This window comes from Nicotiana attenuata, unplaced genomic scaffold (assembly GCF_001879085.1).
Source record: "Nicotiana attenuata strain UT unplaced genomic scaffold, NIATTr2, whole genome shotgun sequence".
Lineage (NCBI taxonomy): Eukaryota > Viridiplantae > Streptophyta > Magnoliopsida > Solanales > Solanaceae > Nicotiana > Nicotiana attenuata.
This window is the reverse complement of record NW_017671877.1, coordinates 183,118-200,882: the sequence shown is the minus strand read 5'-3', so window position 1 is coordinate 200,882 and position 17,765 is coordinate 183,118. Positions and strand designations below refer to the sequence as shown.

Genomic DNA, 17,765 nt, shown 5'->3' with positions numbered 1-17,765 from the left:
AAGAATATCACATGACTTTTTTCCTACTTCAGGTATGTTAAGGCTATCCCTTCTTTCTTTTGGAATGATCTATACGACACAAACGAAATGAGAAAATGCACAACTTCCATAAATGACTCCATTCATAGAAGTATTAGAGGTGCATATGTTCTTGAAATTCCATGTGTCCTATTATTTTATCATCTGTCCATGGGCCTCAGAAAAATACATAAGTTGAAAAAGTTTACTTCATGATATTAAGCAGAGGCATGATGGTCTTATGACGTACAGGAGATTTTATGAACGTATTTCATATGCATTTCATGCATTTATACATGCACATTATCCCATGACCAGATGGCGTTATATATATATATATATATATATATATATATATATATATATATATATATATATACACACACACATGTATATGGGATACGGGAAAGGTTATGGCGTTATATACGCACCACCACCTAATCAGCTGGTATACGTTGATGATTTTGCCCACAGTGGCCGAGATGATATGATGGGATGTCCTCAGAGGCCTGATGATGTTATGAAACATGTACCTATGCACGACATGAGATTCATACGCATATGCATGACACTATAATTATTTCATGATTTACAGAGTTATCCAGACTTACAGGTTGTGTCATTTATTCTATGTTTCTTCCATGTCTGTTATGTACTTATTTATGTGCCTTACATACTCGGTACATTATTCGTACCGACGTCCCTTTTGCCTGGGGACGATGTATTTCATGCCCGCAGGTCCCGGTAGACGGGTCGAGAGTCCTCCAAGTAGGCTATCAGCTCAGCGGAAGGTGTTGGTACGCTCTATTTGCTCTGGAGTTGCTTGTTTGGTCAGTATGATTTAGACGCGTATTGTTTGCTATGGCGGGGCCCTGTCCCGACCTTTATGTTAAGTATGTACTCTTAGAGGCTTGTAGACAGATGTCATGTATACGAATGCTTGTATGGCCTTGCTGGCCTATGTTTTTAGCTTACAAATGATCATGTTGGCCTTATAGGCCCGTATATCACATGTATAAGTTTTTATATCAGGTTGGGTTGTTCTACATTGAATACTCCCCTATGTTTATTCTAGTTAGCCCATGACGACCCGTTTGGCCCATTTGCCAATGAAAGTACGATAAGAAAGATATGTTATATTGGTACTCGGTTAAGTAAGGTACCGGGTGCTCGTTGCGGCCCATAGGTTTGGGTCGTGACAAAAGTGGTATCAGAGCCAGGTTCTGTCCTAGGGAGTCTACAAGCCGTGTCTAGTAGAGTCTTATTTATGGGTCTGTCGTGCACCACACTTATAAGCAGGAGGCTATAGGGAACTTAGGACTGTCACTCTTTCTTCTCACTCTAGATCGTGTGTAGAGCTCAGTTGTAAGAACTCAACTTCCTAAGCTCTATCTTATTCATAATGCAACGATGCCTACATCCAGAAAGACGATTGGTAAGAGATATAGCTGTGGAAGAATTGAGTTAGAGGAAACCCGATTTATGCATCATGCTTATGATGAGTAAATGTAAGGTCTTCAGTAGATCATGTGTGTATAAACTTCTTGATAATGAGCCTTAAGGCAAGTATATCTATCCACCAATTTGGTGAAAAGCAATGAGAGACTCAGAAGATAGATACAAGTTTTAGCAAGTAAAAGAAGCAAGGTGAAGAAGGGTACGAGGTACCCAATTAATGAAGATTAACAATATTTACAATTCAAGTAGAGGAATATAAGCAATCCGAGTTACTTTCAACAGTAACGGAGATATATACAATTAGCTACACTTATCTCAATTATGCCCTATGGGAGCTAATAGATATGGCTTAAGAGAAGGACAGGATATCAGGATACGGTTGGGGTTAGAGTAACTCAAAATAGTGGATGGATTGTTAGTGTTAGTTGACATTTTCAAAGGATAGTGCAAATGTGGTAATGGATCTCCTTGTGAGACACCTAGATGGTGCACTTTAAAATAGTACAGCTAGATATGAGTACAACAAAGATAGGCACTGGAAGCCTGGAAGGGATAAATATCATCTTCGTATGGCTCCCGTCCCTATTAGAGAGATAATATTAGGCAACCCAAAGAGCCAGTGGACGGAACAAAGGGGAGCTAAAAGCAAAAGAATATCTTATTGAAGTTTTCAGAATAAAGTGATAGACAAAATGTTAGCAGGAAATAAGAAGAGAGTTAATGAAGCATTATGAGTAAGATGTGATACATGGATGACAATGGTAGATCATAAAGATGACAGTATTACAGAGTCTATAGTCAAGTGAAAGAAAGGACGAGAGGTGGCAGGCCTTGAGACAACAAAAGAGTATAGGACATAAAGTCATATCCTCACTTCGAGAAATAAGTTTGTGACTCCAACGCAATTACCGGAAGGAAAGTTAGACCCTAGAATAATAGAAATGAGTACGGGCTAGTGAACAAGATAAACTAAACGTGAATTAGAGACTGAGTGATCGGATAATACTCGGCATCATGAGAGTTTCAGATTTTGTTCCGGCGATAATAGAATGGACAACAGAAGAAGATTCATGAGAAATTCAGAGAATGGTCATTCAGGAAGACGCTTCCCTAAAGCAAGCAATGTGAGCAAAGTTAAGCATAAGGGACTATGTGTGCTAGTTACACTAAGTTCCACCCTCGCGAGTAAGGAATTTCGTTATCCTTGGTACAGAAGGATTACTAAATCGATGATGTGAGAAGACGCCAAAGATAAAGAGGTAAAACACCTACAAGTAGATTGTCGTACTACTAAATCTTAGTACTCCCCTAAAGGGAGGAATGTGGAGTGAGGTGGCATTAAGTCAGAATTTAGTGATTCTAGTAATTATGGAATGGTAAAGGAAGAATGCGATAAAATGAAAAAGGGATGAGATTGCACTTATTCAAAGCCTACATATATGCTACTATACCAGAGCACTATGCAAACACAACGTCAAGGAGAGGAAGTAGGGGTTCCTGCCCGAGATGTTATTGATTAATAAGGAGCAGTGTGAGAGGTAAGTTAAGACAAAGGAAATAACCCAAGAAAGATTACGCAGAATATTGATACGGGAATGGGCCAACAAGTAGTTAGTAGTTGATTCAGGAAGAGCCTAGTTATGGCTAGACAAGAGGATATAGACGAATCAGCAGATCATGCAAGATAAACATAGTGAACCCCAACATGGGGAATTCAGTCCCGAAAATATGACATCGTGTCCCTTGAGAAATATTCAGATAGAAGTTGGGGTAGTTAAAGGTACCATATGAGTGTTACGACAATAAAAGAGAATGCCACTGGGAAGACAGTCAAAATATTAGTTCAGAAGCAACCCTACAAGCATAAGGGCATGAAAATAAGTAACTACGGATAATTATAGGCGGGGAAGAACATCAAAAATTCCGTCAAGCATACGATATGATAAGCTCGCAGCTTTACAAGAGTCAGAGGGTTCTCCCTAAGTACTTTAGTGAAAGACTAGCTGAGGAAATAAGAACAGTGACCTAAAGAGGAGATGGTCGCGTAATAACAATCTCACAACAAAATTGTATGCACTCCAAAAGAAAGTTGCACCTACCATGGCTAATGAGCGGAGAATAAAATCAAAAGTAATATTCGAGACCATATGAGTTGCAAATAAACTTCGGCATGCGTGAGAACTAAGATAAGCCAAGTATTCATGCAACAAGTGGTAGAACAACCAGGAAAAGCAATTGCTTGCAACTAAAGAAAGTTGAGAAGGAATGAGAGGAATTATTCGATCAATGATCCAGAGATAATTACATTGTGAATGCACCTAAGATTTCGGGATATTATGCAGCATATATGATTGACAATCATATAGCCGTAGAAGACTTTGGTATAAGTTAAAAAGAAATAATTGAGTCCAGGTTATAGACAAAGGGTTGAATTGCTAAAGGATTGTATCATGGAGATTATATAGCGCCATGAAAGGCTAAAAGTAATAACTAACACCATGAACTGCAAATCGGAAGATAGCTTAAGCCTCCATAAAGGTTGATCAGAGAGAAGGGGAAACTAAAGAGTTACACCAACTAAGTAAATCAGGAGTCTGATTATTGGACCTAGAAAATTATAGATCTCATGATTGAGAACATTACAGGATCACTCTTAAATATCAGAGGTACAAGAGAGATAATACAGTAGCCATACTCTATAAGGGCATCAGAAGAATACCAGCCTCATAAGAAGTCAGCATGAAGCTCTCACCGGATTATGTATACACCAGAAGTGCAAGTATGATAATAAAGCTTCAGGTTATGGATGTGAATTATACCTATGTGGAAGGAAGGTCATGAAAGAGATACAAGATGTGATGCAAGATTTTAAGGTAAGTAAGGTAAAGGTGAACATCGTACTCGATACTCAAACGTAGGAGGTTGCGAATAGTCCATACTTTGGATAGAAATCTAGAAGCACGGGGATTCAGTATCTAGGAATGATAGTGGCATCGTCAGTGGCTTGTCTTCCAGCCTATAGTTTCTAAGTATCAAGGAGGCTAATTAAGAGAGTAAAGGAGAGTTAGAGACGATGTGATGTCTCGCTTGATGTTCAACAATGACATAAGGAAATTTATGATGCAAGCAAGGTGAAGGAAGGTTGCGAGTAGTATAAATAGATATATGTAGGACGCAAGCTGAAGTATGGTAAAACAACAAGGTTTTTGGAAGACAGGAATAAGGATAAGAAAGGGCGAATGAGATGGTGACGAGAAACGGATAAGTTCTGGGATTAAGCCCGTGAAAATAAGAGATCTGATGATTTCTTAAAGTTATAAAAAGCTCAATATAGCCTGAATGAACTCAAAGGAGTTACTCATCATAAGTAACATTTAAAAAGAGATGGAATGTTGCCCTAATAGTAGAATAAAGGTGTAATTGTGGTAGATAAAGGATAACGTTTGGGCCTTCGATTGACTAATGATTTAAAGAAAGGGATTCATGAATTGCACGGGATTAATTTACCCACGTAAGGTGAATCACATTGGGATGCTATGAAATACGATTATGGAAGTATAGTGTCGTATCGCCCCTAGGTGGATCAAGAAAATCGCTTCAAATGTTCCACGATGAGACGTAACCCCTAGTGGCAAGGTATTACATAAGAAGTTTCAAGTTATCAGTGGTATATTGTAGATCAATATTAAGGTAAATCAACAATGGATGGACAAAAATCACAAAGTATGAGATGAGATTAGGCCGTCATTCTTAAGATGAACAGTATCGAGGAAGCATTAAAGGACTTAGATTTATACATATGAGATAAGCAACGAAAGTAACCCGAAGTTCGGTAGCAAACCTCAGTAACGATAGATCGAAGTAAGAGTTATGGTATAGTATGACCTACCTAGATCCAGTAAAGTCATACAAATGGATAACTGGGTCTATGAAATAAGATATAGCAATATTCGCAAGTTCAACAAAGTATCGAGCAAAGAACTTTTGTATACCTATAAAGGCCCAAAGAGACATCTTATCAAGCTCTGTATATGCTTACAAAGTGAGGCCAAGAGATTGGCTAGAAACTGGAGGAAAAAGGAGAGAAGAGTCTCATAGGCGCACAAACAAGGAAAAAGTCGTACAGGCTGCATGACAGAAGATAGCAAGAGTTACGAGATTGGAAGAATTCCAACCCCAGACTGTGGTGTGAGAAAGAGGCCTAAAGGGGGAATGCCATGACCTTTGGATTTATTCAAAGAACGGTTGCCTAAATGGCAAGAAGAGTATTAAAGTATTCGCAATAGCTATGGATTATGAGAATAATAAGTCCATCAGTCAACATTCGAGGAGGAATGTTCCAAAGGGGGGGGATGATGTTACACCCCATGTTATGTTAAATTCCGTATTTTCGTACGTTAAGGTTTCGTCATAAGCTAATTGACGTAAGTTCGAGAATGATATTTATTTTGGGATTATAAGTATTACGCTATTTTGAACAAGTGATAAGTCAATTTGTGAAGGTGAGAGGGTAAGCAAATAAAAAAACGAATTTCGTCAAAGTTTGACATTTTGGGATAAAATACGGTCAGAGCTATAATACCCGATATTTATGGACTAGTACCATACAAGGTACCATATGACCATGATAGTAAGATGTATAAAGTATATTAAAAATGAGTAGCATTTTAAGTAATTTGATACAATTCTTAATTATGCGGGTAATTGGTTAATTATCGGGTAACGAAATATTATCTAATTAACTAATAAATTGGATAAAGATTATAATTCCCACCCCCACCCCCACGTGGCAGCAAGCCACATATTATATAAATGACTCTTAGTCATACTAGCTAAGGTGTCCATTTAAGGTGATGTACATAAAAAGTATAAGACATTACGTGTAAGACTTTGAAGCTTGGCTTAATTAGACTCAAAATCAGAAAGACTTGAAGTTGCTTCATCTAAGTCATAGAACCTTTTCCTAAATTCAAACATTTCAAAAGAACCAGACGCTATACTTAATCCAGTAAGCTTTCAACAATTTTCTTACGAAAATTTGTAGCTCCTTAGCAAAGAAAGTTTTTGCGGGTCTAAAGGAATACGGTGTAATCCTTCTCAAGAATATCACACGAATTTTTCCCTACTCTAGGCATGTTAAGGCTATCCCTTCTTTCTTTGGCCATGATCTATACGACACAAATGAAGCGAGAAAATGCACAACTTCCATTAATGACTCCCTTCATAGAAGTATTAGAGGTGCATATGTTCTTGAATTTCCATGTGTCCTATTATTTTATCATCTGCCCATGGGTCTCAGAACAATACGTAAGTTGAAAAAGTATACTTCATGATATTAATCAGAGGCATGATGGTCTTATGATGTACAGGAGATTTTATGAATGTATTTCATATGCATTTCATGCATTTATACATGCACATTGACCCATAACCAGATGGCATTATATATGGGAAAGGTTATGGCGTTATATACGTAGCACCACCTGATCAGCTGGTATACGTTGATGATTTTTCCCACAGTGGCCGAGATAGTATGATGGGATGCCCTCAGATGTCCCGACCCGGATTTCCCACCATCGGGATCGTGATGGCACCTACTCGTGGTAGCTAGGCAAGCCAACTTACTTACCTTTTCATCACTAAACAATTATTTTAACAATTTATAGCATCAATATAGAACATGAAATTTACTAAGAATAATAGCGGAAGTCTGATTTATAAATCTGAATCAAAACGCGGAACAGTTAATAAGAATTCGCTTTGCGAGTCTCGCATTTGCGAGAAATTCTTCGCAAATGCGATGAAACCAGACCTGACCTGCAACTATTTTTTCAAAGTTCAAAAATGCAACTCGACACCTATCCAAAACTCACCCGAGCCCTCGGGACTCCAAACCAAACATGTACACAACCTCAAAAACATCCTACGGACTTGTCCGTGCGATCAAATCGCCAAAATAACATCAAAATCATTGAATCAAGCCCCAAATTCATCATTTTTCATTATAACTTCATAAACTTCAAACTTTAGATAGTTAGGTCCGAAACACGTCCAATGACGTCCGATTTCGACCAAACTTTACAGAAAGCGCTTAACATATATTTAAGACTTGTACCGGGCGTCGGAACCATAATTCGAGCCCGATACCACAGTCTTTTAATCAATTTTCATTTCCTTTTTCCTTAATAATTTCAGAGAAACAATTTCACAGAAAAATTCTTTCCTCGGGCTCTAGACATCGGAATTCGACTCCGGGCACATGCCCGAGTCCCATATTTTTCTACGGACCTTCCGGGACCGTCCAATCCGGGTCCGTTTACCCAAAATATTGATCAAAGTCAACTTTAATCATATTAATATCAAAACTCATCATTTTTCACACAGAATTCATATTTATGCCTTCCGGCTACACGCCCGGACTGCGCACGCAAATAGAGGCAAGTAAAAATGAGGTTTTCAAGACCTCGGAAGCACGGAGTGGATGAGGAAATAGGTGATGACCCTTTGGGTCGTCACAGTATTATTAAAAAATTATTTTTTTAACTAACTCGCATTACAATACTGTGAATTACTTAATCGCAGTACCGTACTGCGATTTCTGTATTAATTTGGCCCCACCAATAATTAACTGACATAACAATAATTCAAACACATAAAACGTAGTATTGTACTGCGAATTCCTTAAAAAAATTCTGTACCCCAAGCTCGGACTTGCCTTATTTAAAGGCTTTCCAATTTTATGAAAATTCATTCAATACAAACTTCAAACTTCCGTTCATACTTCTCTCTTCTTCTTATCAATCATTTTTGTACAATGTCTAAAGAGCCAAAAATAAGGGTTTCATTATATTGGGGGGGTGAGGTTGTGCTGGAGAATAACTCTGTGAGGTATAGCTCACCTCCACAGTGTCATGTTAAATTGCCGCTTACTATGGAGTATGATAAATTGGTTTCGTTGTTATGTAAAAAAATGAGTGTGAGGAAGCGTTCGGTTAACCTTAATGTAACCGGTAGGTTACCGTATTCAGTGACTCCTGATAACGCCAAACTATGCCTTATAAAAAGACATACGGATGTTGCCAATATAATCTGAGTAATTCTGCCCAGAGTCGAACCACAGGGAATTAACCTACCAATTACTTTTGTCGGACTTACTAAATTCACAGAATCAATTTCCCCAAATTTTTGCAATTAACAGTTGATGATCTTTCTACAACTAAAACTGGAAACAAATAAACAGCTGAAAATTAACTATGCTTGATGTGTAAACAATTGGAATAAGGTCTAAGGTAATGGTTTCCCCCGTTGTTGATTTCCTTGGTTGTATATGTCTTATAACTGTGACTTAGCTATCTCTATCAATCATGAACTCTCCATCTACCATAAATCTTTCTCAAGCAATTATGATAATTTATTCGACGCACTCTCTCAAGCTACGCTAGCTAGATTCTCAATACAGTTCACTTAGATTGCACCCGAGGTATCGTTATCTCTAAACCAACCTCTAAACCCTCGGTTATGACTCTCGTCTATACTCCGGGAGTGATGTTGTTCAAACAGCTACCTAAATATGCACTCTCTCTCAGGCAGATACGTACTAAATAGGGACGGATAATTGAGGGCCCTTTCAATTAACCACAATCAAAACATAGATGAACAAGAGATTAAAACCAATTCACAACTACATTAATTTAACAACCAAGTCATCCCCAACGGGTTTCACCAAAACCTTAGATTAAAGTATTTAGCTATTCATGACAACGATAAAAACTACAAAAGAATTCATAGTCATCGATAGAAGAATAAAATAGGGAGAATAAAAATTGTTTTTCCAAGTTGCCTCCTTGCCTCCCTTGCTTCTTCTCCAAAAACTCGAACTCCTTTCTATTAGGCTTGTTGAACCTTTTATAGTTTGTGTGGATTCCCTTGGACTTCCGAAATTGCCCTTTTTAAAAGTCTTTTTCCACCACTGGACTAGCGCGGGCGCGCTAAGGCCGCGCTAGTGAGGTTTCCTTCTGTTTTGGACTGCTGGACTAGCGCGGGCGCGCTAAGGCCGCGCTAATGCCCGCGCTAGTGGGGTTTTCCACTGGTTTGGTGCTTTGCTCCAATTTTCGTCCCTTCATTCCAATTTCCGCCTGGATTACCATCATAAGCCTTCATTTAATTATTGAACTCCTGTGAAACATAAAAGTCACCATTAGAGCCAATTTTTGCATTATTTATACACTTACAATAGTAAAACATCCTTAAGTTAGAGCCCAAACGTAGACCAAACTATACAATTTAGCATTTTATCAAAGTCACTAGAAGAATTCTTCGCTACCTAAAAGGTACGATTGACTTTGGGCTATTTTATTCTTCTTCTAGTGATTTCAGTCTTATGGGATTTTGTGATAGTGATTATGCGGGTGATATTGATGATAGAAAAAGTACAACTGGATTTGTATTTTTCTTGGGTGATTCTGTTATTTCTTGGAGTTCAAAGAAACAATCCATTGTTACTCTCTTGACTTGTGAGGCTGAATATATAGCAGCAACATCCTGTACATGTCATGCTATTTGGCTGAGAAGACTGTTGAAGGAGCTCAATTTACCACAAATTGAAGCTACGGAGATTTGTATTGACAACAAATCCGCACAGGCACTTGCTAAAAATCCAGTGTATCATGATCGAAGCAAGCATATAGATACAAGGTATCACTTTATCAGAGAATGCATTGCCAAGAAGGAAGTCGAGCTCAAGTATGTGAAGTCACATGATCAAGTTGCGGATATTTTTACCAAACCTCTCAAGTTTGAAGATTTCCATATATTGAGATCAAGGCTTGAAATGAAGAAGAAAAATCAAAATTAAGGGAGAGATTTGTGGGGCCAATCAAAATTAAAAGCTATTCAAAAAAGAAGTAGATAACAACAAGTTGCAATGGCAACTTGTTGCAATAATGGCTGAAACAAAAAAATCAAGTTGCAACAAGGTTGAAACCATAACAAGTTTTGGACGTTGGCAACTTGCAATAAATCAAGTTTTTGATTGGCTGAAACTTTGGCAATTCCTCCTATAAATAGGAGCTCAATTCTTCTTGTTTAGACACACCAAAAATCAGAGAGAGCGCAATAGAGCATAGAGAGAGTAATCCACAGATTGTAATCTGTGAGATAAATAGTGAGTGAGAGTAATATTGTAGTGATGTGTTTAAAATAAAGAGTGTTATTTCTTTCGAAGTTGTAGTAGTCTCTTGACACTACTAAGTTGTAATATTATAGTGATAATATTGCTCCGCTGGGGTATTGTATTTTATCCCGTTAACATATTTGGTGTCGCTGTTACTCTCTTGTGTTATTGTTATTTTATCGTGGACATTATTGCTGGGCGGGATATTATTTTTTTATTCCCAATATCCTCTAGTGTAACTTGATATCAGCAATTTGCTGTGATGTCAATTTATATTGCAGAAACAACTCTAGCTTTAACTAAACCTAAGAACAAATTAACTCTGATTGTAAAGGTTGAGAACACAGAGGGTTGATTTCACAGCTTAGGATAAGAAAGAAAGATTTCATCCCGTCTTTAAAGCAATCGTCTTGTAGACTACTCTCCGTTCCTTTGACCTCATAGTTACTGGGATCGAAATAACAAGGCATCATGCAGAAGCTAACCTTACAAATCTTGATCGATGATAAGTCAGATGATAAAGAAAAATATACTAAACTAGGCATAATAAATTATTATGATTTGGTCAATCGACCTACATATAAGTGCAGTTGTCACTTTCATCTCTTCAGACCATTATAAAACAAAGGATAACAAATGAAATTCACGTTTGTTTTTGCTTTAAAAATTGATTGTTTTGTCTTTCATAGCATAGTATCCGTCGCCTTCTTAGCTATTAGCTCTTGTTTTCATCAAATCCAAGGAAGAACGAACGAATAGCAGCCATTGTGATATCAAACAGCCAGCAAATATGAATTTTGTTTGGCTTCTGTGCAACAGATGTATAAATTCAACAACATTTGTTATGACAATATATTCTGTTGATTCAACTGTGCCATGGACTTCACTAAGTACTTCTTGTTACTCATTTCACTCTTTGTCGTTGGCATTTCAAGAATTGCAAATGCAAGTGATCCTGACATACTTTCAGACTTCATTCTCCTAGAAAATCAAACATCAGCATGTGGAGACTTCTTCACTTATACTGGCATGCGCGGGATCGTTCACAAAGTTCAAACAACCTTTGCTGTGACAAAAGCTAGTTTAGCAGAATTCCCAGCTCTAAATGGCCAAAGTGTGTCACTTGCCATGTTACAATTTCCTCCAGGTGCTGTTAACCCGCCTCACACACACCCTCGCGCATCTGAACTCTTGTTCCTCGTAAAAGGTGTTTTAGAAGTTGGATTTATCGACACAAAGAACGTTTTGTATAAACAGAAGCTCAGAGCCGGAGACATGTTTATTTTCCCTAAAGGACTAGTTCACTATCAGTATAACCGGAACCATTATAAACAAGCCGTGGCCATCTCTGCATTTGGTAGCGCGACTGTTGGCACTGTTTCATTGCCATTGTCTATTTTTGGCACTGATATTAATGATATCGTACTTTCCAAGTCGTTGAAAACCGATGTTGGCACCATTGAGAAGATTAAAGCAGGATTTCCCAAACCCTGAATTTAGGCCTTACTCACTACCTAAAGACATATAGTATCAAGTGCTGGATCCATGATCTAGTACTTCTAGTACTTATGCTATGTACTTGATGAAAAATGTCAATAACTTGAGGTTGTTTACTATATAAAATTGCATAAAGACTATTAAATGAAGATTGTGCCAAATATATAAAGTTGTAGACATGATTTATGCACCGACGAGACACACAAAGGCGGAGCCAGGATTTGAATTTTATGAGTTTAAGAGTCTAGCCCTTTTAAGTTATTAGGTTCTAAATTGTAATAATTTATACATATTTAATGAACTTCTTAAGATTTGGACTAAAGTTACTGGGTTCTGCCAAACCAGCACAAAAACCAGTCTTAAACGCTTAGGGAGATGCAGAAATTTTTCATTTATTATGTCAGTTTACAGTTTCCTTCTTATAAGATTCCTCAGAGTCTTGCTTCTTTGTGGCTCTACGTTTCAAAACAACAACAACAACAAATCCGTTGGGGAGGGTAGTGTGTACGAAACCTTACCTCTACCTTGGGAGGGCAGAGAGGTTGTCTCCGATAGACCTTCGACTAAAAAAATGTGGCTCTATGATCCTAGAGCCAAAAAGAAACAAGAGAAATTTTAGAAAAATGGTAACTGAAATGTGACACTTGAGAAAGAGTTAGCCCTTGAAGTCAAACTTTATATTATAGTACTGTAAAAGAATAGGAGTCTTTCTGAATAGCAGCAAAATACTCTTCTGCCAAGAGAAGTGACTCAGTAAAGTCTTATACAACCGGAGATCTTAGACTACAAATTTATTTCTATATAATTCAGACTACAAATCCTATTTAGACATTAATTTAAATAAACTAACAAATCTATTCACAACATGTATGGTGCACTTGCACCGTAACTACTGCTTTGTGAATGTTTTGATGTGCCAAAAGAAGCTAGGAATCGTGTTAATTTCCAGCCCTCGACGAGCACCTAGAATGTTCAGCTCGAGAGTTGCCTTGTACTGAGATGGTATTTCCATCAATGCTGCCAATGCAAACTCTGCTTCTTTCCTGGACCTGTCTGCATTTTTCGACATGATTTCTGTAAAATTAACAAACTGGAAATTGTCAAAGGCTCGAGCAGGTATATTGTCATCGAATTCCCTCATCATATCCCATGGCCCATCTCCAACCCCAACTACAACAATAGACAACGCGTATTGACTTGCTTTCACAATTGCTTCAACTGTTCTCTTCTCTTGAGGACTTAATTGACCAACCTGTCCATCTGCTATTATCAATAAAACATGGTATTGGCCACCACTCTGCTCTACAATACTGATTGCCATTTCAATAATAGGAGCAAACGACGTTGGTCCAGCAAGACGTAATTGAGGAACTAATTCTCTATATCGACTCAGTACTTGCTCGAATCCATAACATACTTCCTCATCAGGATAGAAACTGAAGACTTGTTGATCATGTGTTGACGCATCACCAAATCCAAAACAAGGAATTAAGTTATCCTCATCAAACTTTGATAGTGTTCTTCCAATTATAGATATTGCTTGTTCATATGGATTTTGCTGATTATCCGCGATATGATGCAAACTTTTCCCCTGGAATGACCTTGCACCGGTCCACTCATTGCTCTTGGTAAAATCGATCCCAACAATTAAGTTTGAAGACTCGAGCCCAGCACGTGCAAGCGCATCAGTAACCTGTTCTAAGCTGTTGTAGTCATCGTCAATCTTTGTCGATCTTTGAATATTTCCTTGATGCAGAAGGTGCACCATAATATGCCTGATAAGTCGGATAATTGTAGCTTGGTTGAGTATATTGTGACTGGTGATAGCCTGGATATTCACCAGTTTTTGGCCTCTTTGAACACTTGCCACCCATGAAATCTGTAGATTGTTATATCTGTAGATTCTAACAAAGATCTATTTTAAGTGTACAATTTGTTTAGGATAATACGAAAATAGGAATAAATAGAAAGGAGTATGAAATCTTGTTTCTGACGAATTATGGACAAAAGGGTTTTACTATAAGGGTATTTATAATACTACTTCTTGCCCCTCTCCAAGTAGGTAACAACCACATAACTTTTCCATAACAATTAGGAATTAACTCTTCCGAATCAAATAGAATTGGTTTTCCTATTCTAATAGGAATTGTTTCTTTTCGTATTTATATTTTTGTTCTAGAAAATATAATAATATTCCATTGAGATCAAATTATTTTTTTATTTGTAAAATTAAATTCACAATTAAATTTGTAATAATAAATTAAATTATTCTCAAGCAAGAATCAGAACACTCATAAGTGGGTGATATACTATACAAGACTTGCTCTATCTACAATATAATATGACATCTCACCTTTAGCGCATTCAATCACGACTATATACAAATTTAATAATTTCACAAATTAATTTGTCATTAACACACACAAGTATAGTTGAATAGACATACATTGTTTTAATTGTTGAATAAAAAATAAATGGTCCTTTCATTGTCATACTCATCGGGGGCCGAACCCTGTAGCTTTTGTTCAAATCCTATATTTGTATTAAGAAGTCCAATAAATATGTTCAAATTATTAAACAGTCGAACGATGCATTATTCACTTTTCCAGGTTCACTGAAAATCAAAAAGTAACTGATCACATACAAACATATCTCAACTCATGAGTTCCTCTTGCTTGTGTGTATGAATAACACAGTCAGCTCTAGGGTACGAGATACACGTCAATACGTAGCCCTTCTCGGTTAGATTTTCGTCGAGGAACGAGCCCTCGGATTGGTCTACTGATCCAGAAACCAACTGTCCTGCACATGTTCCACATGTACCAGCCCTACATGAATAAGGCAATTCCATTCCAGCATTTTCTGCGGTATCAAGTATGTATTGATCTTCAGGGATTTCGACTTCATTTTCATTACCATCAGGCCCGACTAGTTTCACCTTGTACGTTGTCATTGCTGAAACTTTGAAATTGGAGAAAGACTTCATGCCGAATGCTTTGGAAATACTCTTTACAGAACTTAAAGCACGTCGCGACCTAGTGAAACCAGAGGATTTTATTGATGCACCTTTGAGCAAGCTAGACGAAGGAACGTTAACAGTTGACATGTTTGCACCTGCGATACATAGTGTTGGGATCAAAATAACATGGTACTTGTGGAAGCTAACAATATAAGCTTGGTGGACGATAAATCGACAAAAGAATTATACTGAAATAGTATACTATGATGAGGTTTGATCAATTGATCTACATATAAAAAGGGGACAAATGTAACTTTGGCTGACGGTAGATGACGTGTCTCATTTCGTCAAAAAGGGGACAAATGCAGAACTTTGGCTGACGGTAGAGATTTCTATAGCCTGAAAGTATAACGGGGAACTGGCTTATACAGTAAAGCAAAGTAGAGGGACATAAACGACCCTATTCAGAAATAGATAACTATTGAAAGAAAAACCTTCCCTAAGCAATATTCTGTAATGACTATTGTGAATGCTATTGTTGTTGTGAGAAGCAGAGATCCTCAATTTATACATGTCAAAATAAGACATATGAAGGATCTTTTTAGGAGTCTTTTTCTCGCCCTTTCAAGAAAGAGAATCTAATAGATTAGATCATGACAAAATCCTGACACATAGAACAACTTAATGAATAGGCTAAATTAATATAAAACATTATTAATCAAGATTTAAGAATGTTTTCACCTAATAAAACTGGCATTATATCATGCATCATTTCAATTTCAATGAATTTCAGCTCAAGCATTGAGCCAAATTTGGCACACATCGTAATCCTGAAAGTGTATCTGTACGTACAACACATATTACCCGTTCATACCAATTCAAGAAGAAACTGTTTTAGCTGTCAGCTGTGTCTTCTGAATTCAGGCAGTTAGGTGCACTAAGCTCCTGTTATGCACGGGGTCCGGGGAAGGGCCGGACTACAAGGGTCTACTGTATACAGTCTTACCCTGCATTTCTGCAAGAGCATATTTTCACAACTCGAACTCGTGACCTCCTGGTCACATGACAGCAACTTTACCAGTTTCACGTGACCTCCTGTCTTGATTTCAAGATTCACTTTAAATCAAGACCTTATTTTCAGAACAAGAGATTCGTTCAATCCTAAAAAATCCGGCAATCATAGACCGCTTTAGTTTATCTAGCCTTCATAAATAAAAGGCACCCGCTCCTATTTCACACAGTCAAAGATAAAGGCCTGTCTTCTCATCAAATTGTGCAGGAAAGAATATAAATAAGCTCACTTACTTCTTTTTTTCATTTTCTTTAAAAGAAAAACAAGATCTTTATGTACAATTAAAGTTACCTTTCCCCAAACAAACTAAATAAATAAATTACGCATGTTTTCATATACACTCTTATCACTAAATTTTAGTTTTTTAATCCATATTCTTACTTTAATTTGTGACTTAACCATGATAAATCAGTATAATTTGTTGTAAACACCGGATGCGAGTGAATTTTTACAGTTCCTCTTCCTAATTTCTTCTTCCCTTTCTACTTTCGAAGTAATACAAAAAAGTGTTTTTCTCCTGTCAAGTCTAAATTTAATAGAGTCAAATCTTTGTATAACAACCTCGTTTGTTTCAGCAAGGTTTGTTCCAGCAAGTAAAGTGCTGTTATAGAAAATATATTTTATAATATAACATAGAAAATTAGTTCCAAAAAAAAAACTTCACCGTTATAATAAAATATTATTATAAAAAATGATTGTTAGTATTTCAGAAAGATATATGATGCTTAAGACTGGGTTATTAGTAATCACTCAAGATGTTATATCGTTATTTTCTTAGAGATACATATGTGTTAATGTAATTATTGCACCACAGCTAGTATTTAACAACAGAAAATGATTCCATAGACAAAACTCAAAATATTGATCAGTACTTAAAAGAAGTAGAAGATATGAACCTCTGAAGATGATAAACTGAGGAGCTGAATTCAACAAAAAATGAAGAGATTAGCTGCAATTTCTGTTCGGTTACACTCTTCTTCCTAGTTCTAGATATCTGTATGTATAATATATAGTTGTATTGTAGTAATAAACAAACAAAAACAGAAACAAAGCTCATTCACTTTGAAATGTTGAAGTGGCAAAGAAGTAAGGCAAGAAACAAAAATGCTGTCGTTATCACGTAATCAAATTGGGGCACAGCACGTGACATAATTTACATCCTTGCCCTTTCAAGATTGTACGAGCCAAGGCCGCAAATACCATGTTTTCTTTTGTGGACATGACACCAGGTAATCATTTTAAGTAAGCTGTTTAAAATATATTCACGTTTTATAATGTATTTGAATATTAGTCAATTTTGCTCAAACTTCAGGAAACGGCATCCTAGAATTTAAACCTCAAAATTCAAACTTCAGGACATCGTGTCCTAAAGTTCAAAAATTGTGTGCAGAAGTTCGAATCTTGTGTCCTGAATTTGAAATTAGTAGTTCAAAAATTCAAGACACTCAATCCTGAATTTTAAATTAGCAGCTCAAAAATTCAGGACATGTTTACCTCGAAAATACGAGTAACAATTAAATTTGATTTGTGGTTTTAAAGATACGTGATTAGATTCAATACCAATTAATAATCAAGAAATAAGAAATAGA

At 36.9% G+C, this 17,765-nt stretch overlaps 2 protein-coding genes and 1 pseudogene across 2 annotated transcripts; 1 reads left to right on the top strand and 2 right to left on the bottom strand.

Moving 5' to 3' along the window:
- The first annotated feature begins 11,524 nt into the window (after positions 1-11,524).
- LOC109210675 (germin-like protein 9-3) lies at positions 11,525-12,142 on the top strand. Its single transcript, XM_019374128.1, has one exon. It carries the CDS (start codon positions 11,525-11,527, stop codon positions 12,140-12,142), a length of 618 nt encoding a protein of 205 aa, XP_019229673.1.
- Positions 12,143-12,958: 816 nt separating this feature from the next.
- On the bottom strand, positions 12,959-14,283 carry LOC109210678 (annotated as a pseudogene).
- Positions 14,284-14,669: 386 nt separating this feature from the next.
- On the bottom strand, positions 14,670-17,185 carry LOC109210677 (ferredoxin, root R-B2-like). The gene is made up of 2 exons (XM_019374129.1): positions 17,073-17,185; positions 14,670-15,259 (listed from the first exon to the last, which is right to left on the bottom strand). The coding sequence occupies exon 2, from the start codon at positions 15,249-15,251 to the stop codon at positions 14,799-14,801; it is 453 nt and encodes a 150-aa protein (XP_019229674.1). The 5' UTR covers positions 15,252-15,259; positions 17,073-17,185; the 3' UTR covers positions 14,670-14,798.
- Between the last annotated feature and the right edge of the window lie 580 nt (positions 17,186-17,765).